The sequence below is a fragment of the Mercenaria mercenaria genome, chromosome 7, assembly GCF_021730395.1.
Source record: "Mercenaria mercenaria strain notata chromosome 7, MADL_Memer_1, whole genome shotgun sequence".
Classification (NCBI taxonomy): Eukaryota; Metazoa; Mollusca; class Bivalvia; order Venerida; family Veneridae; genus Mercenaria; species Mercenaria mercenaria.
In genome coordinates, this window is record NC_069367.1 from 50,383,323 (window position 1) to 50,410,194 (window position 26,872).

The window sequence follows — 26,872 nt, forward strand, 5'->3', positions numbered from 1 at the left end:
ATGAAATCTAGGCCGAGTTCGAAATTGGGTCATCTCGGGTCAAAAACTAGGTCACTAGGTCAAATCAAAGAAAAACCTTGTGTATGCGATAGAGGCTGTATTTTTCAATTAATCTTCATGAATTTCGGTCAGAATGATAACCTTGATGAAATCTAGGCCGAGTTTTAAAATGGGTCATCTGGGGTCAAAAACTAGGTCACTAGGTCAAATCAAAGAAAAACCTTGTGTATGCGATAAAGGTGGTATTTTTCAATTGATCTTCATGAATTTTGGTCAGAATGATTACCTTGATGAAATCTAGGCCGAGTTCGAAAATGGGTCATCTGAGGTCAAAAACTAGGTCACTAGGTCAAATCAAGGGAAAACCTTGTGTATGCGATAGAGGCTGTATTTTTCAATTGATCTTCATGAATTTTGGTCAGAATGATTACCTTAATGAAATTTAGACCAAGTTTGAAAATGGGTCATCTGGGGTCAAAAACTAGGTCACTAAGTCAAATCAAAGAAAAACCTTGTGTATGCAATAGAGGCTGTATTTTTCAACTGATCTTCATGAAATTTAGCCAGAATGATTACCTTGATAAAATCTAGGCCGAGTTCGAAAATGGGTCATCTAAGAAAATGCTTGTTTTATCGCAAGAGACCAATTTTTTGGTCAAATCTTAATAAAACTTGGTCAGAATATTTGTTTCCATGAAATCAGTAGGTCAAACATGTTTTACACTGTTATGGTGTGTTTCTTAGGTGAGCGACCTAGGGCCACCTTGGCCCTCTTGTTTGTTTTTGAAGCTTTAGTAAAGAAATTTGTTAAAGCGTGCAACTAAACTCAGGTGAGCGATGCAGGGCCATCATGGCCCTCTTGTCTTGTATTCTAATTTCTTTTTTAAAAATTTCAGCTGGTCACAAGGCCCAAAGGAGGAGATATCAGTGCTGATCTTATAGGAGGAAATCCATCACAAGAAGAGCAACAGGAAGGTTGTGATGAGGTGGAGATGGAGTCAGGAATTGACATTGTCTTGTCACAGAAATTGACAGATCAATCTGATTTCTTCTCTAGCAAAAAGGTTCTTCAAAGTTACCTGAAGAAGTGGTTGAAGAAGTAATTTTGATTTCTCTTTGTTATAATCTTCTGCTGATTTTACAGTAAATTACGAGGGTTGTCCCAGAAAATTGCGAACTTTTTTTATTATAAATTTTGAAAATAAGCGACACATCAGATAATTATTTTAAGTGATGTTATTTCAGTGTATACTCTACAGGACTATAGAGTTTAAAATTAAATATCTGTCATATTATTTGAGTATTTTTATACGCCCAAAGGGACGTGTTATGTTATACCCCAGGTGTTCGTGCCTCTGTCCGTTAGCAATTCCGTGTCCGCTCTGTAACTCTTTAACCCCTTGAAGGATTTTGAAGAAACTTGACACAAATGTTCACCACATCGAGACGACGTGCAGAGCGCATGTTTCGGATGGCTCGCTTCAAGGTCAAGGTCACAATTAGGGGTCAAAGTTCATATGACTTTGTTTCGTGTGTATATTGCTCTGCATTGCAGTGCTCTTGTTAGCTCGACTATTCGAAGAATAGTCTAGCTATTCTACTCACCCTGGCGTCGGCGTCGGCGTCGGCGTCACACCTTGGTTAAGTTTTTGCATGCAAGTACATACAGCTATCATTTAAAGGCATATAGCTTTGAAACTTATTTATTCTTTTTCTAGGACAATTACCAACCTCACTGGGTCAAGTTCCATAACTCTAACATGTATTTTGAGCAAATTATGCCCCCTTTTGGACTTAGAAAATTTTGGTTAAAGTTTTACATGCAAGTTACTATCTCCAAAACTAATGCAGATATTGAATTGAAACTTCACATGTGTCTTTGGGGTTATAAAACTATTTGATAGCACCAAGTCCCATAACTGTGACCTTCATTTTGGGCAAATTATGCCCCCTTTTGGACTTAGAAAATTCTGGTTAAAGTTTTGCGTGCAAGTACATACAGCTATTACTAAAAGGCATATAGATTTGAAACTTATTTTTTCTTTTTCTAGATCAATTACCTACCTCACTGGGTCAAGTCCCATAACTCTGACATGTATTTTGAGCAAATTATGCCCCCTTTTGGACTTAGAAAATCCTGGTTAAAGTTTTACATGCAAGTTACTATCTCCAAAACTAATGCAGATATTGAATTGAAACTTTACATGTGTCTTCGGGGTTATAAAACTAGTTGATAGCACCAAGTCCCATAACTCTGACCTTCATTTTGGCCAAATTATGCCCCCTTTTGGACTTAGAAAATTCTGGTTAAAGTTTTGCGTGCAAGTACATACAGCTATTACTAAAAGGCATATAGATTTGAAACTTATTTTTTCTTTTTCTAGATCAATTACCTACCTCACTGGGACAAGTCCCATAACTCTGACATGTATTTTGGGCAAATTATGCCCCCTTTTGGACTTATAAAATCCTGGTTAAAGTTTTACATGCAAGTTACTATCTCCAAAACTAATATAGATATTAAATTGAAACTTCACATGTGTCTTCGGGGTTATAAAACTAGTTGATAGAATCAAGTCCCATAACTCTGACATGTATTTTGGGCAAATTATGCCCCCTTTTGGACTTAGAAAATTCTGGTTAAAGTTTTGCGTGCAAGTACATACAGCTATTACCAAAAGGCATATAGCTTTGAATCTTATTTATTCCTTTCTAGGTCAATTACCAGCCTCACTAGGTCAAGTTCCATAACTCTTAACATGTATTTTGAACAAATTATGCCCCCTTTTGGACTTAGAAAATTCTGGTTAAAGTTTACATGCAAGTTACTATCTCCAAAACTAATGCAGATATTGAATTTAAACCTAACATGTTTCTTCGGGGTTATAAAACTAGTTGATAGCATCAAGTCCCATAACTTTGATATGTATTTTGGTCAAATTATGTCCCCTTTCGAACTTAAACTCTTTTGATATTTAACATTTTGGGTAATAATTTCCTGCTTCTGTGACAATATTTCGAATAGTCGAGCTTGGCTGTCTTACGGACAGCTCTTGTTTTTATTTGGCAGATTTCTTTTTAGCTCACCTGTCACGAAGTGACAAGGTGCTGTTGTGACCGCTTGATGTCCGTCGTGCGTCAACAATTTCTAAAAAAAATCTTCTTCTTGAAAACCACTGGGCAGAATTACACCAAACTTCACAGGAATGATCCTTGGCTGGCCCGCTTTCAAAATTGTTCTAAGAATTGAATTCCATGCAGAACTCTGGTTGCCATGGCAACCGATAGGAAAATTTTTAAAAATCTTCTTGTCCAAAACCACAGGGCCAAGGGCTTTGATATCTGGTGTGTAGCATCATCTAGTGGTCCTCTACCAAAATTGTTCAAATTATCCCCCTAGGGTCAAATATGGCCACGCCCCAGGGGTCACATGGTTTATATAGACGTATAGGGAAAACTTTGAAAATCTTCTTGTACAAAACCACATGGCCTAGGGCTTTGATATTTGGTATGTAGCATCATCTAGTGGTCCTCTACCAAGATTGTTCAAATTATCCCCCTAGGGTCAAATATGGCCCCGCCCCGGGGGTCACATGGTTTATATAGACATATAAAGGGAAAACTTTGAAAATCTTCTTGTACAAAAGCACATGGCCTAGGGCTTTGATATTTGGTATGTAGAATCATCTAGTGGTCCTCTACCAAGATTGTTCAAATTATCCCCCTAGGGTCAAATATGGCCCCGCCCCGGGGTTCCCAAGTAAATAGGAAAAAAAGTTTAAAAATCTTCTTGTCTGAAACCACAACACTTAGACCTTTGATATTTGGTTTGTAGCATTGTCTTATGTTCCTCAACCAAAATTGTTCAAATTGTACCCCTTGGGTAAAAAGAGGCCCTGCCCTGGGGGTCCCAAGTTTTATAAAGACTTATATAGGAAAAAGCTTTAAAAATCTTCTTGTCTGAAACCATACAACCTAGGCTTTTGATATTTGGTATGATGCATTGTCTAGTAGTCCTCTAAAAAAATTGTTCAAATTATGCCCCTGGGGTTAAAAGAGGCCCCGCCCTGAGGTCACTTAGTTATTATGTGAGTTATATAGGAAAAATACTTAAAAAATCATCTGATCCTATTTCCAAGACTGTTTAATTATAATTACCTGATGACCCCAAGTAATATGATGTCACTTGACTGTGACCTTGACCTACTGACCTACTTTCTTGTTTTTTAAGATACAGCCTTGAAATTTTGATGACGTACACAGTTTTGCACACAAATCGTAAAACTGAATTTCATTGACCATGAATATGACCTACTGACTTTCTTAATATTTTATCATCAGTTTGACATTTGAAACATGTAGCTCATATTACTCAGGTGAATGATCCAGGGTCATCATGACCCTCTTGTTTGTTCACTTACAATATTCAAATTAATACAGTGGTGTGGGAGACATTTACTCCTGTGTGTCTGTCACAAATCTTGTCCGCGCTCAAAGTCGAACATTAATTTTCTCATCCGATCTTCACCAAACTTGAACAAAATGTGTTTGAGCATAATTATATGGTCCTCTCCCAAGTTTGTTCAAATGGGGGCACTTGGCCCCATTTAGGGGCGGCTAGAGCTATAAATAGAAATACTTTTAAAAGTCTTTTTTTAATTTGAAATTTAAGAAAAATAATTTTAAATTCTTTTTTAAATTTAATACTTTGTCACAATCTAATTGATCTAATTAGGTCAAAGTGATCAGGTGAGCGACTTAGGCCCACTTGGGCCTCTCGTTACTCTTGTCCGCGCTCAGTTCTCATCCGATCTTTATCGAACTTGAACCAAATGTTTTTGACCATAACTCCTCGGCCAAGTTCATTAACTAGCCAAATCGCCCCAGGCACTTCAGAATTATGGCCCTTGAATTGCCCAAAATCAGTCTTTTTACTCTTCAAAGGTACATTTGTAGTGAGTAAACAGTATATAAAGACTGACTTACTATTTAGATGATTAGGCAGTTGTGGGAGACATGCGCTTTTCGCAAAAGCAACTCTAGTTTGTTTTTTTAGCTCACCTGAGCACAAAGTACTCTGGGTGAGCTATTGTGATCGCTCAGCGTCCGGTGTCTGTCCACACTTTCCTTTAAACAACATCTCCTAAACCACCAGGCCAATTTTGATTAAACTTCACAGGGATGTTCCTTGGATGGTTCTCTTAAAAAATTATTCAAAGAATTGAATTCCATACAGAACTCTAATTGCCATGGCAACCGAAAGGAAAAACTTAAAAAATCTTCTTATCCAAAACAACAGGGCCTAGGGCTTTGATATTTGGTATGTAGCATCATCTAGTGATCCTCTACCAAGTTTGTTCAAATTATCCCCCTAGGGTTAAATATGGCCCCGCCCTGGGGTCACATGATTTATATAAACTTATATAGGGAAAACTTTGAAAATCTTTTTGTACAAAACCACATAGTTTTGATATTTGGTATGTAGCATCATATAGTAGTCCTTTACCATGATTGTTCAAATTATCCCCCTGGGGTTAAAACTGGCTCTGCCCTGGGGGTCACATGGTTTAAATAGACTTGTATAGGGAAAAACCTTTAAAAAATTCTTGTCTTAAACCATAAGGCTCAGAGCTTAGATATTTAGTATTTGGCATGCTCTACAAGTTCTCAAACAAGATTGTTCAAATCATGACCCTGGGGTATATGCCTTGCCCAGGGGGTCCCTTGTTTTACATTGACTTATAAAGGAAAAATATTTTAAAATCTTCTTGTCCAGAACCATAAGGCCTAGACCTTAGATATTTGGTATTTAGTATTGTCTAGACGTCAGCTATCAAGTTTGTTCAAATCATGACCCAGGGGACTACTGACCTACTTTTTCATTCTTGAAGTTACAGCATAGAAATTTGTACCACTTGTGTAATTTTTGATACAGATTTCAATACTCATCTTGAATAGTCTTAATCTTGACCTACTGACCTACTTTCTTGTTTTTGAAGCTACAGCATTGAAATTTGGACCGTATGTATAATTTTTGATACAAATTTCAGTACTCCTCTTCAATATTCTAAACCCTGACCTACTGACCTACTTTCTTGTTTTTGAAGCTGCAGCAAAGAGATTTGGCCCACTTGTATAATTTTTTAACAGATTTCAGTTGTTATCTTGAATAATCTTTACCATGACCTACTCACCTAGTTTTTTGTACCCCCCGACAACAAAGTTGTAAGGGGGGGTATACTGGTTTCAGGTTGTCTGGCCGTCTGTCCGTAGACGCAATCTTGTGCGCACCATCTCTCCTTATCCCCTTGACAGAATTTAATGAAACTTCACACAAGTGATCAGTACCAACAGTAGTTGTGCATGGGGCATGTTAGGTTCTTTTAGAAAAAAAATTTGCAGAGTTATGGGACTTTGTTTTTTTGTTTCTATACTATATACATAGACACAATCTTGTGCGCACCATCTCTCCTCATCCCCTTTACACAATTTAATGAAACTTCACACAAGTGATCAGTACCAACAATAGTTGTGCATGGGGCATGTTAGGTTCTTTCAGAAAAAAAATTTGCAGAGTTATGGGACTTTGTTTTTTTGTTACTATACTATATACATAGACACAATCTTGTGCGCACCATCTCTCCTCATCCCCTTGACACAATTTAATGAAACTTCACACAAGTGATCAGTAACAACAGTAGTTGTGCATGGGGCATGTTAGGTTCTTTCAGAAAAAAAATTTGCAGAGTTATGGGACTTTGTTTTTTTGTTACTATACTATATACATAGACACAATCTTGTGCTCACCATCTCTCCTCATCCCCTTGACACAATTTAATGAAACTTCACACAAGTGATCAGTAGCAACAGTAGTTGTGCATGGGGCATGTTAGGTTCTTTCAGCGACAAAAATTGCAGAGTTATGGGACTTTGTTTCTTGTTAACATACTATGTACATACAGTCTGCATAATTAGCTCACCTGAGCAATGCTCAGGTGAGTTTTTCTGATCGCTCGATGTCCGTCGTCCGTCGTCTGTCGTCCGTCGTCTGTCAACATTTAGCTTGTGTATGCGATAGAGGCTGTATTTTTCAATTAATCTTCATGAATATTGGTCAGAATGATAACCTTGATGAAATCTAGGCCGAGTTCGAAAATGGGTCATCTCAGGTCAAAAACTAGGTCACTAGGTCAAATCAAAGAAAAACCTTGTGTATGCGATAGAGGCTGTATTTTTCATTTAATCTTCATGAATATTGGTCAGAATGATAACTTTGATGAAATCTAGGCCGAGTTCGAAAATGGGTCATCTCAGGTCAAAAACTAGGTCACTAGGTCAAATCAAAGAAAAACCTTGTGTATGCGATAGAGGTGGTATTTTTCAATTAATCTTCATGAATATTAGTCAGAATGATAACCTTGATGAAATCGAAGCCGAGTTCGAAAATGGGTCATCTCGGGTCAAAAACTAGGTCACTAGGTCAAATCAAAGAAAAACCTTGTGTATGCCATAGAGGCTGTATTTTTCAATTCTTCTTCATGAATATTGGTCAGAATGATAACCTTGATGAAATCTAGGCCGAGTTTGAAAATGGGTCATCTCTGGTCAAAAACTAGGTCACTAGGTCAAATCAAAGAAAAACCTTGTGTATGCGATAGAGGCTGTATTTTTAAATTGATCTTCATGAATTTTAGTCAGAATGATTGCCTTGATGAAATCTAGGCCGAGTTCGAACATGGGTCATCTCGGGTCAAAAACTAGGTCACTAGGTCAAATCAAAGAAAAACCTTGTGTATGCGATAGAGGCGGTATTTTTCAATTGATCTTCATGAATTTTGGTCAGAATGATTACCTTGATGAAATCTAGGCCGAGTTCCAAAATTGGTCATCTGGGGTCAAAAACTAGGTCACTAGGTCATATCACGTAAAAACCTTGTGTATGCGATAGAGGCTGTATTTTTCAATTGATCTTCATGAATTTTGGTCAGAATGATTGCCTTGATGAAATTTAGACCAAGTTCGAAAATGGGTCATCTGGGGTCAAAAACTAGGTCACTGGGTCAAATAAAAAAAAAACCTTGTGTATGCAATAGAGGCTGTATTTTTTAACTGATCTTCATGAAATTTAGCCAGAATGATTACCTTGATAAAATCTAGGCTGATTTCGAAAATGGGTCATCTGGGGTCAAAAACTAGGTCACTAGGTCAAATCGAAGAAAAACATTGTGTATGCAATAGAGGATGTATTTTTCAATTGGTCTTCATGAAATTTGGTCAGAGTGATTGCCTTGATGAAAACTAGGTCGGTTTTGAATATGGGTTATCTGAGGTCAAAAACTAGGTCACTAGGTCAAATTAAAGAAAAATCTTGTGTATGCGATAGAGACTGTTTTTTTTTCAGTTGATATTTATGAAATTTGGTCAGGTTGATTGCCTTAATGAAATCTAGGTCGAATTTGAATATGAGTCATCTGAGGTCAAAAACTAGGTCACTTGGTCAAATCAAAGAAAAAACTTCTGTATGTGATAGAGGCTGTATTTTTCAGTTGATCTTCATGAATTTTGGTCAGAATGATTGCCTTGATAAAATCTAGGTCGAGTTTGAACATGGGTCATCTAGGGTCAAAAACTAGGTCATATCTAAGAAAATGCTTGTTTTATCGCAAGAGACCAATTTTTTGGTCCAATCTTAATGAAAATTGGTCAGAATATTTGTTTCCATGAAATCACTAGGTCAAACATGTTTTACACTGTTATGGTGTGTTTCTTAGGTGAGCGACCTAGGGCCATCTTGGCCCTCTTGTTATGCAATCTTGTGCGTGCCTAATCTACCAAACCCTTGCACACAATTTAATGAAACTTCACACAAGTGATCAGTACCAACCCTAGTTGTGCATGGTGCATGTTAGATTCTTTTAGATAAATATTCTGCATAGTTATTGGACTTTGTTTTTTGTTACTATACTGTATACATACAGTCTATATACATACAGTCCACATAATTATGCAATCTTGTGTGCGTCAAATTGCAATGTACTGTGTCAGTGCATGCGGGGGGTACATTCATCACCTTTAGTGATAGCTCTAGTTGTTTTTGAAGCTTTAGCAAAGAAATTTGTTCAAGCAAGTAAACTCAGGTGAGAAATATAGGGCCATCATGGCCCTCTTGTTTGAATTACTTCCCTTTTATGTTACTATAAATAGCTTATTTTGTAACTTTTATTATTGGCCGTAGGGAAAAACCGAGACCACTTTTCTGTGGTACAGCATGGACAGTTCCTCCAATTTTTAGTTGTATTTTGACATATCTGTACCTGGTAAGGATATTTTTGTGGACTTAGGATTTTTTTTTTGAATTTCTTCCCTTTGTTGTTCATGTTCTTTGGGCTTCAACAGTCAAGTTCTTTAAATTTTGCTCCCATCCTCTGATATAACACTTCGGGCGTCTATTGCCCCGCTTGGCGAAGCTCTTATTTAAATAATGGACGGCAGTCAGTGCTAGTCGGCACATGTTACAAAAAGAAGCGGCTTCCTTTTAAATTCATGCAACTTACCAGATCTCACAGGATTAAAATTTATATCGTTGTTAAAGGCAATATGTGGTGCGTAATTATTTGTTAAAAAAATATGGGCACATTTCGGTTATGGAAATTTCCCGCGTGATCGCCGAATTTCAATCTCATATAAAACCGTTTTAGGGGCAGCTAGAGTTAAAAGTAGAAATGCCTTTAAATAACTTCTTATAAACCACTTGATGGATCTTCAACAAACTTGATTTGTAGCATCATTATAAGGTCTTTTAACAAATTTGTTCAATTGGAGACACTTGACCCCTTTTAGGGGACGCTAGAGTTAAAAATAGAAATACCTTTAAATAACTTCTTCTCATGAACTGCTTGATGGGTCTTCATCAAACCCTGTCTGGAGCCCCATTAAGGTCCTTTGCCAAGTTTGTTCAGTTGGGGACACTTGTCCCCTTTTAGGGGCGACTAGAGCTTAAAATAGAAAACCCATATTTTCCCCAAGTGTTGGGACACCCTCAAATTTTGGATAAAATTTTTTTTTTTTTCGTACCTTACATTTGGGACAAAAAAATCCTTAGATATTTTTCTGTTCCTATAATTTCGGACAGTCTTTGAAGTAATTGTTTTACCAACAAAAAAAAAGTGAAAAAAATCGAGGGGAAATGTAATTATATTCCTGTTTTAATGGACTTGTCAAACTTCACAAAAAAGTTGTAGTTATAATCAATAATTTGACTGATCGTAAAATGATGCCACTTTCTTAATATTTTAGCATCAGTTTGACATTTGAAACATGCAGCTCATATTACTCAGGTGAGCGATCCAGGGTCATCATGACCCCCTTGTTGAACTTCAAAGGTGTTTTAAAGACAGTTGTTTTTCTTTTTTCAGCACAGCTGATGCTCTTAAAGACAGTGAACAAGAAGAAAAATGTGCAAGTTTTAAAAAAGACTGTCAAGCTCATATCAAATTGTTTTTAGAGAAATGGTCACCAGACGCATCAGTTTTTGCAGGTACGGCAAAACAGTGTTTCCCTTAAACACTAGAGTAACCAAGCACTTGTCATTCGAACTTGACATAGTACTCATCCTGCAGGAAAAGTGCAGTTTTTGACATTTGTCTCTATAAAACTGTCTCAAGTTTAATAACCAGCCAGTTTGGACCAGTATTTCAAGAGTAATGGCCCTTGAATCTGACCAAATTGCCAAAATTGACAGTGTATGCTCTGCAAGAAATGTAGTTTTAGCTCAACTAATAGAATAATTTGGTTAAGTTTTTGGCCGAGCTTTTCTGCACGACAGTAATGCCTATAATTTTCCTTATCTGCAACACAGTCGTGCTGATAATTTTTAGCTCATGTGAACTTTGTTCAGGATGAGCTATTAGTATAGGTGGATAATTCGCGTCCTGCGTTCTGTATAAACATTTTTAGCTCACCTGTCACGTAGTGACAGGATGAGCTTTTGTGATCGCATTTTGTCCGTCGTCCGTCCATCGTCCGTTCACAATTTCTTGTGAACCAATAGAGACAACATTTCAGTTTATATTGGCATAACATCTCGGTTCCTGTCGAAAACTGGCCAGATCCCATCATGGGTTCCAGAGTTATGACGCCTTAAAGCAGTGTTCATGAAAGACGACCGGATAATATTTTACCAGACCGAATTCTTTTTAATAAATTTGATATCTGATCTTTAAAACTGGTATTTAGATACATAGTCTATATAGACAGCATTACACAAATTACATCCTTTAAGTTTATTTCCACATATTAATTGAAACAGATTTCAGACATTAAGTTTGCAGTCTGTAAAAAGTCTCCCTGTACTTGGATTCAGTGTTGTTATATTTTCTGGTCCTTTGGGACCATGGAGTCCATTCAACATCTGTGTAATAGATCTAGAGTCCCGCTTAAGCCGTTGCTAGGGGGCGTGAGAGATGTTGCATATTTCATTACCTCTCGCGAACAGACTCAAAACGAGTCTGCTGTTATTCTTCTTGGTTGCATTCTTTGCTTCCAAAGGATCTTTTTACAGATTGTATTCATATACATTTGCTATATCATCGCTGTCTTTTCCCGCACAAGTCTATTGTTTGCACCGAGTCACGTTGATGTTGACATATAAAGAGAAAGATGACCTCGGAATTACTGGAAATTCCCGTCTGGTTCCCGCGTACATAAATCGAGTACCACCACGATTAGTACGCATCCAATGATAACGCGCGTTCTTAGAATTGTCGTGACATCATGAGGGGTTTCCACTGTTTCTATTTTAAGTACCAATGAAACAAGCGCTTACTAAAATATAGTTTGACATCAATTTCTCGGGATTCCATGTTACAATTTAATGATGAAAGTCAAACTTTCGCGAAATCGTGGAGGACTTTCTTCTTATTTTATCATATTGACCTGCAATTTTTATCGGACACTCGGTCTTGTGAACTTGTTACATCACGCCGGACCAGATCAAAATTTACCGGAAATGTCTGACGGCTTTCGCGACCTCTGTTAAAGGGCCAAAATTTGCTATTTTGGCTTGTGAACATGATAGACCACATTTTGCAATGGATTTTAATCAAACTTGTACACAACTTGTATTAGCATAATATCTCCGTTCCTTTTGAAAACTGGCCAGATCCCATTATGAGTTACAGCCCCTTAAAGGGCCAAAATTTACTATTTTGGCTTTTGCAGCAATACAGAGACTTCATTTATTGTTTGATTTGATACAAACTTGCAAAATATCTTTAGCAACAATATATCTTGAATTCCATGATAAATCCGTCAGATCCAATAATAGGTTCCGAAGTTACGGCCCCTGATTGACCCCTGAAAGAGCCAAAATTTGTTAATTTTTACCTTGTGAATACAATAGAAGTGACATTTTACATTCGATTTTAACCACACTTACACAACTTGTCACAATAAGATCTCAGTTCCCTTCGAAAACCGGCTAGATTCCATCATAGGTTCTAGAGTTACTGCACCTTAAAGGGGCAAAATTTTCTATTTTGGCTCTTTCAGCCATATAGGTTTCATTTATGCTTTGATTTGATACAAACTTGCACAGAATGCTTATCTTAATGATATCTAGGCCAAGTTCGAAACGGGGTCATGTGGGGTCAAAAACTAGGTCACCAGGTCAAATCAAAGGAAAAGCTTGTTAATACCCTAGAGGCCACATTTATGACCATATCTTCATGAAACTTGGTCAGAATGTTTATCTTGATGATTAATATGCCAAATTCAAAACTGGGTCATATGGGGTCAAAAACTAGGTCATCTGGTCAAATCAACAGAAAAGCTTGTTAGCACAATTGAGGCCACATTTATGACCCTGTCTTCACGAAACTTGGTAAGAATGTTTATCTTGATGATTCCTAGGCCAAATTTGAAACTGGGTCAAGTAGGGTCAAAAACTAGGTCACCACTCAAATCAAAGGAAAGGCTTGTTAACACTATAGGCCAAATTTATGACCCTATCTTCATGAAACTAGGTCAGAATGTTTATCTTGATGATTTCAAGGCCAAGTTTAACAGGTGAGCGATATAGGGTCATCATGACCCTCTTGATGATGACCCTCTTGTTAAACAGATTTCAGTAGTTATATTGAATAATCTTTACCATGACCTACTCACCTAGTTTTTAGCTCGACTATTCAAAGAATAGGGGAGCTATCCTACTCGCCCTAGCATCAGCGTGAGTGTCACACAAATGTAAAAGTTTGCGTACCACCCCAAATATTTTCAAAGTCCATTGAGATATTGCTTTCATATTTTGCATACTTGTTTACCATCATGACCCCAGTCTGTAAAAAGGAGGAGGCAACTCTATCAAGCATTTTGACTGAATTATGGCCCCTTTTCGACTTAGAATAAATGTTAAAGTTTGCGTACCACCCCAAATATTTTCAACATCCATTGAGATATTGCTTTTGTATTTTGCATACCAGTCTGTAAAAAGGAGGAGGCAACTCTGTCAAGCATTTTGACTGAATTATGGCCCCTTTTTGACTTAGAATATGCTTATTGTAATGTTAAAGTTTTACTCATAGCTTATATTATACTATCAAGCACTGAGAATAGTCGAGCGCGCTGTCCACTGACAGCTCTTGTTGTTAAGTGAAGCTTAAGCAAAGAAATTTGTTCAAGCAAGCAACTAAACTCAGGTGAGTGATATAGAGCCATCATGGCCCTCATGTCTTTGTTACTATTGCTTATATCTTACTATAACTTCACATTAACATTGTTCAGCATGCAAACAAAGTATGTGCAGGGGCTGGGCCCATTATACCCAAGGTCAAGGTCACCAAGGTGTTATACTTAGGTTGTTAGTCCCCTACTGGTTGAAAACAGTTTCGGGGACTATAGGAATGCGCTTTTCCGTCATTCCGCAATTTTGTGTCCGGTTTATAACTCTTTTATTCATGAAGGGATTTTATTATTACTTGACACAAATGTTCCCCATGATGAGATGACGTGTCATGCACAAAAACCCAGACCCCTAGCTTAAAGGTCAAGGCCACAATTGGAGGTCAAATGTCAACAGGGCTTTTTTCCTGTCCGGTCCATAACTCTCCCATCCATAAAGGGATTTTAATATCACTTGGCACAATTGTACCTCATAATAAGACGATGGGTCATGCATAACTTTCAGACCCCTAGCTCAAAGGTCAAGGTCACACTTAGCAGTCAAATGTTAACATGGCATGAAGAGGGTCTGTTTCGTGTCCGGTCCATAACTCTTTCATCCATGAAGGGATTTTAATATTACTTGACACAAATGTTCCCCATGATGAGACAACGTGTCATGCACATATCCCAGAGCCCTTGCTCAAAGGTCAAGGTCACAATTGGGGGTCAAAGGTCAATAGGGCTTCTTTCCTGTCCGGTCCATAACTCTGCCATCCATGAAGGGATTTTGATATAACTTGGCACAAATGTTCCCCATGATGAGACAACCTGTCATGCGCTAAACCCGGACCCCTAGCTCCAAGGTCAAGGTCACAATTGGAGGCCAAAGGTAAATAGTTTTTTTTTCCTGTCCGTTCCAGAACTCTGTCATCCATCAAGGGATTACAATATTACTTGGCATAAATTTTCCCCATGATGAAACGACGTGTCATGCGCAACACCCAGAACCTAGCTTAAAAGTCAAGGTCACACTTTGAGATCAAAGGTCAATAGGATTTTTTTCATTCAAGAATGACTTTGTCCGGAGCATTTCTTCATGCATGGAGGGATTTTGATGTAACTTGGTACAAATGTACACCACCATGAGGCACACTTTTTTCAGAATTATGTCCCTTTGTAGTTACTATAAATAGATTATATTGTAACCTTTTTATTACTGGCCGTAGGGAAAAATCGAGACTCACTTTTCTGTGGTACAACATGCATGTTACATTCAATTTTTAGGTGTATTTTGATCTATCTCTACCTGGTAAAAAGTTTCTTGTGGACTTATATTATTTAGTTTTTTTTTTTGTTTTTTTTTAGGAATAATTTCACTTTGTTGTTACTATAAATAACTTTTATGAGAACTTTTTGTATAATCGGCCAAAAAAATTCAAAATGAAAACAACTGTACATTTTTATATATGCAAATTTTAATCCGAGTGCTTTGTTATATTATATTGTATATATAGTACAATATTGTTTATACATCATTAACAGATGTCAGTTCATTATGTTATACTGCAGTAGAGAAAATTAGATGCCTTCCAGTAGGGGACTTTGTATTGCATAGCAATACTTCATTCACTTGTTTTTAAAAGGTTAAAGTTTTTTGGCAACTTTTGTTTTTCTGTCACTATTTACTGTTACTATTGCTTATATCTTAATGTAACTTCACATAAACATTGTCCAGCATACAAACAATGTGCAGGGGCTGGGCCCATTATACCAAGTTGTTATACTTAAAATTATTTTCATGTTAAAGTAGAGGTGTCTTATTCAGACATAAATTCATTTTACTGTAAAATCGCGGAGTAGTGGAGTACGCTGTCTTACGAACAGCTCTTAATTTTTATTTTCCATAAGTATTTATTATCAAGATGGGAAGTTTTGTACCCCCGCCCAGTCACAACCCCCCCCCCCCCAAAAAAAAAAAAAACCCAAAAAAACATTCCTTTTTTTTAAAAAGAAATTCAAACCTTCCATGAATATTTAACTACATGTGAAGTTGTAACCACACACCCACCCCGCCACCACCCACATTCCAGATTTCTTACTTGATTGTGCTCTCTTAAGGACATCTGTCCTTTTAAGTTCAAATGAACTTGTTAAAAAGGGGCACTTGGTGCCAAACTACTCGAATACAATATTTCATTCTAGTTACACCTCAGGCTCACATTTCAAATAACTCCATATAATTCTAAAGCTAAGCTTATTACACATTAGTCAGGATCAACATAACATACATTTATTATGTACACTTAAAACATTTGTTTTCTGTTAAATTAATCTTGACTAATGAAATTATTTTCTTCTTAGTAAAATCCTTAACTTTTTGCCAAATATATTTTTTTGCCATTCCTCACCACAAACCCTTTCGGCGGGGGATACCAATTCGTCAAATTTGCTTGTTAAATGGGGGCAGCATGCCCTTTTTAGGTGCCACTAGGGCTAAAAATGAAAATAACTAACGACTACTTCTCTGACCTGCTCAGTTGATCTTCATCAAACTTGGTCTGTAGCATCATTATACGGTCCTCTGCAAAATTTGTTCAGTAAATGGGCGCATGGCACCATTTAGGGGCAGCTAGAGTTAAAACAAGAAATGCCTTTAAATGACTTCTCATAAACCACTTGATGGATCTTCATCAAACTTTATTTGTAGCATCATTATAAGATCCTTTAACAAATTTGTTCAATCGGAGACACTTGATCCCTTTTAGGGGCCACTAGAGTTAAAAATAAAAATACCTTTAAATAGCTTCTTCTCATTAACTGCTTTATGGGTCTGAAGTCATCAAACCTTGTCTGGAGCATCATTAAGGTCCTTTACCAAGTTTGTTCAATTGGGGGCACTTGGCCCTTTTAGGGGCCATTAGAGCTCAAAATAGAAATACCGTATTTTCCCGTATTAAGGCCCCCGGGGGCGTTACATTTTCCAAAGAGGGGGCGTTTATTTGAGGTAAAAAAATAAAAAATAAATTTTTTTACAAAACTTAAAAACATCATTCAAACTAGCTATAAAGTGTTTCTGTGTTGTTTAATCCCCCTAAAACGTAATTGTTTGGCATCCAATTTAATGCAGTGTGTCTTTTATGCATTTAAATACGGCACCTCGTGTATTCCATGTCTGGCTTTTTGACACGCTCGCGACACTACACATTACGTCATGACCCAAACAGCTGTGTACTCCGATAACATTTTCCTTAGTACATGCGGGTAGCTAATAGCGCAATACACAATGTCAATGGTTTGACATGCTGCTGTGCCTGCTTTAAAATTAAAAGTTCTTAAAACTGCCGAAGAAAAGGGTATATCGTAAACACATTGCTGCAAGTTTGTTTAAAGTCGGCAGGAAGCGTGTGCGCGAGTGGTGTAAAAACAAAATCAAAAATGTATTTACCGTTTAATTTTCTGTTACGTACCGTACTTAGTACAAATGTTTTGGCTTTACGGTACGTGGACTGTTTAAAAGTGTGTTTAATTTTTAATACATTGGACTTTAGTACTGTAAATTACTTATTATGTGGACTTATAAAAATGAGGTAGGTGATTTTTTCCCATTCTTGTTGACTTTTTTCCCCTCCAAAATGGGTGGGGGGGCGTTAATTAGAAGGGGGGCCTTAATTCGGGAAAATACGGTACCTTGAAATGATTTCTTCTGATGGTTAAATTACAAATGTGAGCGAAATTACAAAATAATCTCAACCTCTGTTTTTGAAGTTTTGTTAACAATTGCAGATGAAAAGTTTGACCCTGAGGAAGCCAAAAGTTCTCTCCTGATTGCTGTTTGGTCAGAGGATGGTATGGGTGCCACTTTGTATGGCATCAGGGAAGCCCTGTGCGATGAGAAATGTGTAAGTACTTCACCCTGCTGTCAAAGAAGCTCCTTAATTTGTAACGGAGAACAAAAATTGTAAATTTAGTTTTACATTGTATGGCTTCAAAAAGTGCATCACTTCGAATTTTGTAAAAATAATCATTGATGAGGATGCTTGTTATACACCCATTTTGAAAAAAAAACATGTTTTATGTGATGGTGTGTGCGCCTGTCTGTCCGTTCGTCTGATTTTGTGAACACGAAATGCCCCCCTTGATGCATTCAGTAACTGCACAAGGAACAGAAATTTTCAGAAACCTTTACCTTTGACCTACTAACCTCAAATTTGCTGGCCATGATCAACCTCCCTATTAAGTTTCGTGGTCCTAGGCCCAAGCTTTCTCAAGTTATTGTCCGGAAACGGTTTAACTGTTCTGGGTCACTGTGACCTTGACCTATTGACCTCAAAATCAACAGGGGTCATCTGCTGGTCATGATCAACCTCCCTGTTTAGTTTCGTGATCCTAGGCCGAGGCTTTCTCAAGTTAACGTCTGGAAACCATTTAACTGTTCCGGGTAATTGTGACCTTGACCTAATAATCAATAGGGGTCATCTGCTCAACCTTCCTATCAAATTTAATGATCCTAGGCCCGAGCGTTCTTGAGTTATCATCTGGAAACCGTCTAACTGTTCCTGGTCACTGTGACTTTGACCTACTGACCTCAAAATCAATAAGGATCATCTGCTGGTCATGATCAACCTCCCTATTAAATTTTGTAATCCTAGGCCCAAGCGTTCTCAAGTTATCATCCGGAAATCATTTAACTGTTCCATGTCATTGTGACCTTGACCTTTGACCAACTGACCTCAAAATTAATAGGGGTCATCTGCTGGTCATGACCAACCTCCCTATCAACTTTCATGATCCTAAGCCCAAGCGTTCTTGAGTTAACATCCGGAAACCGTTTAACTGTTCCATGTCATTGTGACCTTGACCTTTGATCTTATGTCCTCAAAATCAATAGGGGTCATTTGCTGGTCATGATCAACCTCCCTATCAATTTTCATGATCTTAGGAATGCGGAAACAGATTGGTCTACATACCGACCGACATCTGCAAAACAATATATCCCTCCTTACCATTCAAGATATAACTTAATAACCATTCAAGATATTGAGTGGTTATCTTGGCATATAAGTAGCTGGCAATGAGACGATGTGCAGAGAGCATGAACCAGGTCTGTAGGTCAAAGATCAAGGTCACAGCAAGGTCAAGTCTGTCCGTCATATTTTGTGTCCAGAGCTTAACTTGATAACAAATTAAAGTATTGTGGTAGGTGGCAATGAGACGATGTGCATAGCACATGAACTTGGTCTGTAGGTCAATGATCAAGGTCTCAGATTGAGTTCAAATCAGTCCATTGTATTCTGTGTCCAGAGCACAACTTCAACACTATTCAAGGGTAATGATGAGATGATTTGAGGGATATTTTATATTTTTGTGCCATAGTATTCAAACACATGTACTTGGTCGATGGGTCAAGGTCTTAAATGGATTTTATATCTGTACTTGTTATTTTGCATCTGGAGCACAACTTCAAAACTATTCAAGTTGTTGACTTTAAATTTGGAGTAAAGGTGATGAAGTGACTTCAGGAGAGCAAAAACCCTTATTTACCCTCCCTACGCCGCCCCGCCCCCCCCGCTTAGCTCAGTAGGGTAAATGCAGATCTACAGATCACAAGGTCGTGAAGATGTTTTGTCTGTGCAGGCTGATCATGGTCTGCACTGTTCGCTCTGTCAGTAATTTTTCAGTGATCACCCCTTTGAATAATAAATGGTATTGCCCGAATTGAATGATGGACCAGTGCATTTTAGAAATTTAGCAGGCTAAAGGTTAAAGAGATATTGAGCCTCTTTGGCCTTATTCTGTTGTTCTTATGTGAACATTTATTGCTTTTTTCTTTCAGTAAATTTTTCCACAGCTGCTGACACAGTATAACGTTACAACACTAAGCATACTTTGAACACTCATGAACATTATGAAGAAAAAGATACAAAAAGAAGATGAACCTGGAGGCTGACATTTCTTGTACTTTTCATGAACTTAAAATTTCTGACTGTAAAACATTTAATTTTTTAAGGTGCAAGTTAATGTTTAGTCATAATAAGGGGCTTCGAACTGCATATATATTTGCAACTTCTCAAGTTATACATTGGATTTTCTACCTCACAAGGAGGAAGCTATTTGTTGTTAAAAGTTTCCGTATCTTCCATTTTGGTACACTAGTTAAAGCCATCATGATGCAGATATAATTTTGGTGGTTTTATGTAAGATTCAAATAAATCATGTTAAATTCTTTCAAGGTTAAAACTTGTAGTTTGGAAAGTGCAATAATTTACACTATGTTGAAATTTTTAAGAAAATGCCCAAGAACCCCTTTCAGACAGACATGAAACATAAAATAACCAAAGGGTTGTCTTGTGTTTTATTTCTGACATTGCTTATGTGATAACTAGCATAACAAGCCAATAAAAGTATTTATTAAAACATTACAGTTGTGTCTTAACTCTGGTGCTACTATAATTTCGTATGTATTCATTTTACTAGTACTATGATATTTAGAGGATTTGTTTGGTTCAGTGCAAGGTGTGAAGATCATATGCAATATTCTCAAAAAAATAAGATCTTGTTTTCATATTAAGTGAATGACTAATTAGATATTGTTCAGATAGGGGTGTTTGGTTCCTTGATTGGACCACCAGAGCTAAACAGAAAAATCTTTAAACTGCTTAAGAAGCTCAAATGGTTTAGCATTTTTGGCCTGGCAAAAACTTGGAAAAAATTACAATTTTTATCTCCGGTTCTCCTCTGAAAGAAGCCAAGCAGAAAAGTCGTTCAGGATCTCTTTTGGCCAGTGCCCTCTATTGAACAAATTAGGGAGAAAACAAGTTTAATGAAGATCCATCATTGAAGTTCCTGAGAAGTTTAAAAAGTATTTCGATTTATAGCTCTATAGTGTCTTCATTTGAACAAATTTGGGCGAGGACCAAACAAGGATGTTCACACCAATATGCATGATCTATCCACAGTTCAAAGATTTGTTTTTAACTAGCCCCTATTTGAGCAATGGGAGTAAAACTTGCTACGATGTTTAGACCAATTTTGATGAAGATCCACCAAGCAGATTATAGTTGTTAAAAGGTATTTTAGCTCTAGTGGCCCCTAAAACGGGACCAGCAGCACCATTGGAGAGAATCTTGTAATGCTGCTACAGACTAAGTTTGGAGAAGATCGGTCTAGTTTTATGAGAAGAAATAGTAATAGTTTTTAGCTTAACTAGACGAAGTATGCAGAGCTGTCCTTCTCTACCAGGCGTCTGCGTCCGCACTTTGGTTAAAGTTTTGATGCACTTTCCCTTTATCTCTGTACTTACTTGATGGGTTTGTTTCAAACTTAAAACAGTTATTCCTCATATGGCACAAGGGCCATAACTTTCACACCAATATTTCATGAATTATCCCCCGGTTTTACTTAGAATTTCAGGTTTAAGTTTTGATACACTCACTCTATCTTGGTTATTATTAAATGGATTTGATTCAAGCTGAAAGTAGTGGTCCACATCATGACACAAGGTCCATAACTCTGGTACCAATATTTAATGAATTATCCCCCACTTTTACTTAGAATTGCAGGTTAAAGTTTTGATGCACTTTCACTCTATCTCAGTTATTACTAAATGGATTTGATTCAAACTTAAAATAGTTCCACCATATCACCCATACAAAGTGCATAACTCTGGCACCAACTTTTCATGAATTATGACCCCTTTTACTTATAATTAAAGGTTAATTTTGATGCATTTTCGCTGTATCTCGGTTATCACTAAATGGATTTGATTCAAACTAAAGTTGTTCAACATCATCACCCACATCATATGACACAAGGTGCATAACTCTTGTACCAGTATTTTATGAATTATGCCCCCTTTTTGCTTAGAATTATACTTATTTAGTGTTTTGATACACACTCTGTATCTCTCTTCTTAATATTTTTGACACAGAATCAAGCTATTGTGCTATATCGTCGTCCACCATTGGTGGAGTCATTAAACACTCCAGTGACAGCTCCAGCTTCCTCGGATGTGCCCAGTTTCACTGTCCAGCATCGAAATAGTCGAGCGCGCTGTCTCTTGTGACAGCTCTTGTTCTACTTCCTGGCTGAGGGCCAAGCTGAACCATTTGAACAAACTATCAAGTTTCCATGCCAGAATGTTACGGAAGTTTCAGATTTCGAGTAAAATTGTTGACAGGGTCATCCACCTACACCAATAGCTCAACCTTAATTCTGGCTATCTGGTAAGGCCGTTTTTATTTTCTGATGGTTGCGTCCATTAAGTTATGGCGAAACCCCATTTGGTTAACTAACCAGTGTCGAACCGCAACATCTCGCACAGTCAGTTCAGAGCACGTGGTTATTTTTGAGAATCAAAATTTTGCATATTTATGTCTCCCACCACACAGTGGTGTGGGAGACATTGATTTACTCCAGTCTGTGTGTGTGTCACAAAGCTTGTCCGCACTCTTAAGTCAAACATTTCTCATCCGATTTTCACCAAACTTAAACTAAATGTGTTTGACCATGAGTCCTTGGCCAAGTTCGATAACGAGCCAAATTGGTTTTGGAGTTACAGCCCTTTAATTACTGAAAAATCGGCCTTTTTACTCTTGTCCGCACTCTTGTCAAACATTTCTCATCCGATCTTCACCAAACTTGAACAAAATGTGTTTGACCATGAGACCTCGGCCAAGTTCGATAACTAGCCAAAAGGGTCCAAGCATTTTGAAGTTACGGCCCTTGAATTACCGAAAAATCAGCCTTTTTACTCTTGTCCGCTCTCTAGTTGAACATTTCTCATCTGATCTTCACCAACCTTGAACAAAATGTGTTTGACCATAAGACCTCGGCCAAGTTCGATAACTAGCCAGATCTGCCCAGGCACTTTTGAATTATGGCCCTTGAATTACTGGTTGGATCCACTCGTCTAAACCATCTAGAGAAACTTGACATTTTTCATAGGGGCAGTTGTGGGAGACTCTAGCATCTCTAGTTGTGAATTTAATTTAATCATAAACATAACCATTTTCGATAAAGTTCATAAAAAACATACCTTAGAAGGTTTAAGTTCTCAGAAAAGGTCATTAATAACGATTCTAAACCGCCTATTGGTTCAAAACGAAGAGTACCCTGATCAGGTGACAACTGCAATGGCGGACAAAATATTGCAGAGGGGTACCATTTGAAACTTGTATGTGTAACTTGTGTTCAAATTATGTTGCATGGATTATTTTATGTCGGATCAAAAGAAAAATGGATTAGAAGTATTTCAAAGTAAACGGTGAGTCCATTGCATTTCATTTGATGAAATTATAGCGTGACAGACTTCTGGCACGATTTCTGGTTAGGTTTCAGTACGGGATTCGTTTCAGCTCGGAGATCCGTAACAGCATATAAACATCTCTGAGCTGAATATTTTTAGCTAGCTCAACCTGAAAAAAGTTCTGTCAAGCTAAAACGTTCCTGTTACCTCACTCTGTATAAGTTTAAGAGCTCTTTAGTACAATTTGTTTTACCTCCCATAAGATTCTAGCATTTTCAATTGGTTAAAAGGTGGTCACAGAGTGACCCTCTGTAGAGGGTTAGTAGATTTTCATGTTGTTCCAGACTAAAACAAGTAGTTGATAAATTGATTATAGGGTTTGTTAGTGACCATGTAAATATGAGACCGTATATATAGGGACTTTGCTCACCTTACCCCCTCATCCACCATTTATCATACAGACCCCACATATTTATGCCCCACTTCAGAGGGGTATATTTTTCTGCTGCTGTCAGTCGATCTATAGACCAATCGGTTTCCACATAACTTTAGAACGCTTGAGCCAAGGGTTATGAAAGTTGATGGGGAGATTGGTCAAATCAGATCAGTAGGTCAAAGGTCAAGGTCACAGTTCAACGGTTTCTGGACGATAACTTGAGAACGCTTGGGCCTAGGATCAAGAAACTAAATAGGGAGGTTGATCATAACCAGCAGATGACCCCTATTAATTTTGAGATCAAGGTCAAGGTCAGTGACCGGAACAATTAAACCGTTTCCTGACAATAACGCGACGCTTGGGCCTAGGATCACAAAACTTATAGGGAGGTTGATCAGGACCAGCAGATGACCCCTATTGATTTTGAGATCAGTAGGTCAAAGGTCAAGGTCGCATACAGAATGCTTTGGTCTAAAATTATATTTGATACGGAGGTCAATTATGACTGGTAAATGACACATAATTATTGATATGAGGTCAGTACATCAAATGTCCAGTCCACAGTGACCAAATAATTTCTGTTCCTTGTGCAGTTACTGAATGCATCAAGGGGGGCATTTCGTGTTCTACGAGCTCGTTCTGTAGAGGGTTATTATCAAACTCAACTAGAAGATACTTTTGTAGAAAAGCGCATGTCTCTCCCAATGTATAGGCAGGAGGTCAATAGGGAACAGGAGCAGAAGTCTAAGCAACACTGGTGGCTGGATGCAATAGGAATCGTCTATTTGGCATGTCCAATCATTCCACAAAGTTTCAACATTCTGGGCTAAATGGTTCTCAAGTTATGAATTGGAAACTGTTTTCCATGTTCAAGCCCCTGTGACCTTGACCTTTGATCGGGTGACTCCAAAATCAGTAGGGGTCATCTACTCTGCATGTCCAATCTTCCTATGAAGTTTCAAAATTCTGGGTCAAGTAGTTCTCAAGTTACTGACCAGAAATGTTTTTCCATGTTCAGGCCCCTGTGACCTTGACCTTTAATAGTGATCCCAAAATCAATAGGGGTCATCTAGTATGCATATCCAATCATCCTATGAAGTTTCAACATTCTGAATCAAGTGGTTCTCAAGTTATTGATCGGAAATGGTTTTCCATGATCAGGCCCCTGTGACCTTGACCCTTAACGGAGTGACCCCAAAATCAATAGGGGTCATCTATTCTGCATGACCAATCATCCTATGAAGTTTCAATATTCTGGGTCAAGTGGTCCTCAAGTTATTGAACAGAAATGGTTTTCCATGTTCAGGCCCCTGTGACCTTGACCTTTAACGGAGTGACCCCAAAATCAATAGGGGTCATCTACTCTGCATGACCAATCATACTATGAAGTTTCAACATTCTGGGTCAAGTGGTTCTCAAGTTACTGATCGGAAATGGTTTTCAATGTTCAGGCCCCTGTGACCTTGACCTTCAAGGGAGTGACCCCAAAAAATCAATAGGGGTCATCTACTCTGCATGACCAATCATCCTATGAAGTTTAAACATTCTGAGTCAAGTGATTCTCAAGTTATTGATCGGAAATGGTTTTCCATGTTCAGGCCCCTGTGACCTTGACCTTTGACGGAGTGACCCAAAAACAATAGGGGTTGTCTCCTCCATAAGCCCTGCCACCCTATGAAGTTTAAAGGTTCTAGGTAAAATGGTTCTTGATCGGAAATGAAACGTGACGTACGGACGGACGGACAGGGCAAAAACAATGTCTCCCCCGGGGGGTGGGGGGTTGTTGGGAGACATAACAAGAGGACCATGATGGTCCTGAATCGCTCACCTCTTCCCACATGACCCAGTTCTGAGTATGAAGTCGTTTTTTCTATTATTTGACATAGTGACCTAGTTTTTGAGCTCATGTGACCCAGTTTTGAACTTGACCTAGATATTGTCAAGATAATAATTCTGACCAATTTTCATGAAGATCCATTGAAAAATATGGTCTCTAGAGAGGTCACAAGGTTTTTCTATTATTTGACCTATTGACCTAGTTTACGAAGGTACGTGACCCTGTTTTGAACTTTACCTAGATATCATCAAGGTGAACATTCTCACTAATTTTCATGAAGATCTCATGAAAAATATGGCCTCTAGAGAGGTCACAAGCAATTTCTATTTTTATACCTACTGGCCTAGTTTTTGACAGCACTTGACCCAGTTTCGAAACTGACCTAGATATCATCAAGGTGAACATTCAGATCAATTTTCATGAAGAATCATTGAAAAATATGGCCTCTAGAGAGGTCAAAAGATTTTAATAATTTTAGACCTACTGACCTAGTTTTTGACCGCAGTTGACCCAGTTTCAAACTTGACCTAGATATCATCAAGATGAACATTCAGACCAACTTTCATACAGATCCCATGAAAAGTGTGGCCTCTAGAGAGGTCACAAGGTTTTTTTATTATTTGACCTACTCACCTAGTTTTTTATGGCACGTGACCAAGTTTCAAATTTTACCTAGATATCATCAAGGTGAACATTCTGACCAATTTTTATGGAGATCCATTCACAAGTAAGGCCTCTAGAGAGGTCACAAGGTTTTTCTATTTTTAGACCTACTGACCTAGTTTTTGACCGCACATGACACTGTTTCGAACTTGACCTAGATATCATCAAGATGAACATTCAGACCAATTTTCATACAGATCCCATAAAATATGGCCTTTAGAGAGGTCACAAGGTTTTTCTATTATTTGACCTACTGACCTAGTTTTTGACGGCACGTGACCCACTTTCGAACCTGACCTAGATATCATCAAGATGAACATTCAGACCAACTTTCATACAGATCCCATGAAAAATATGGCCTCTAGAGAGGTCACAAGGTTTTTCTATTATTTGATCTACTGACCTAGTTTTTGATAGCATGTGACCCACTTTCGAACTTGACCTAGATACCATCAAGATGAACATTCTGACAAATTTTCATGAAGATCTCGTGAAATATATGGGCTCTAGAGAGGTCACAAGGTTTTTCTATTTTAAGACCTACTGACCTAGTTTTTGACCGCACGCGACCCAGTTTCGAACTTGACCTAGATATCATCAAGATGAACATTCAAACCAGTTTTCAAACAGATCCCATGAAAAATATGGCCTTTAGAGAGGTCACAAAGTTTTTCTATTATTTGACCTACTGACCTAGTTTTTGAAGGCACGTTACCCAGTTTCGAACCTGACCTAGATACCATCAAGGTGAATGTTCTGACCAATTTTCATGAAGATCTTTTGAAATATATGGCCTCTAGAGAGGTCACAAGGTTTTTCTATTTTTAGACCTACTGACCTAGTTTTTGATGGCACGTGACCCAGTTTCGAACTTGACCTAGATATCATCAAGATGAACATTCTGACCAATTTTCATAAAGATCCCATGAAAAATGTGACCTCTAGAGTGGTCACAAGCAAAAGTTTACGGACGCACGGACACCGCGCGATCACAAAAGCTCACCTTGTCACTTTGTGACAGGTGAGCTAATAA

General features: G+C 37.9%; 1 protein-coding gene across 2 annotated transcripts in view; it reads left to right on the forward strand.

Annotated features, from left to right (window-relative positions):
* LOC123554209 (translationally-controlled tumor protein homolog) overlaps window positions 1–20,078 on the forward strand; it is a 39,391-nt gene extending 19,313 nt beyond the window's left edge. For both annotated transcript variants that reach the window (XM_045344189.2, XM_045344190.2), the window contains 4 exons: window positions 897–1,099; window positions 10,416–10,537; window positions 17,443–17,558; window positions 19,493–20,078. In XM_045344189.2, coding sequence (XP_045200124.1) covers window positions 897–1,099; window positions 10,416–10,537; window positions 17,443–17,558; window positions 19,493–19,495 — 444 coding nt within the window. In that variant the 3' untranslated portion in view covers window positions 19,496–20,078. The remainder of the gene's footprint in view (window positions 1–896; window positions 1,100–10,415; window positions 10,538–17,442; window positions 17,559–19,492) is intronic.
* The last annotated feature ends 6,794 nt before the right edge of the window (window positions 20,079–26,872 follow it).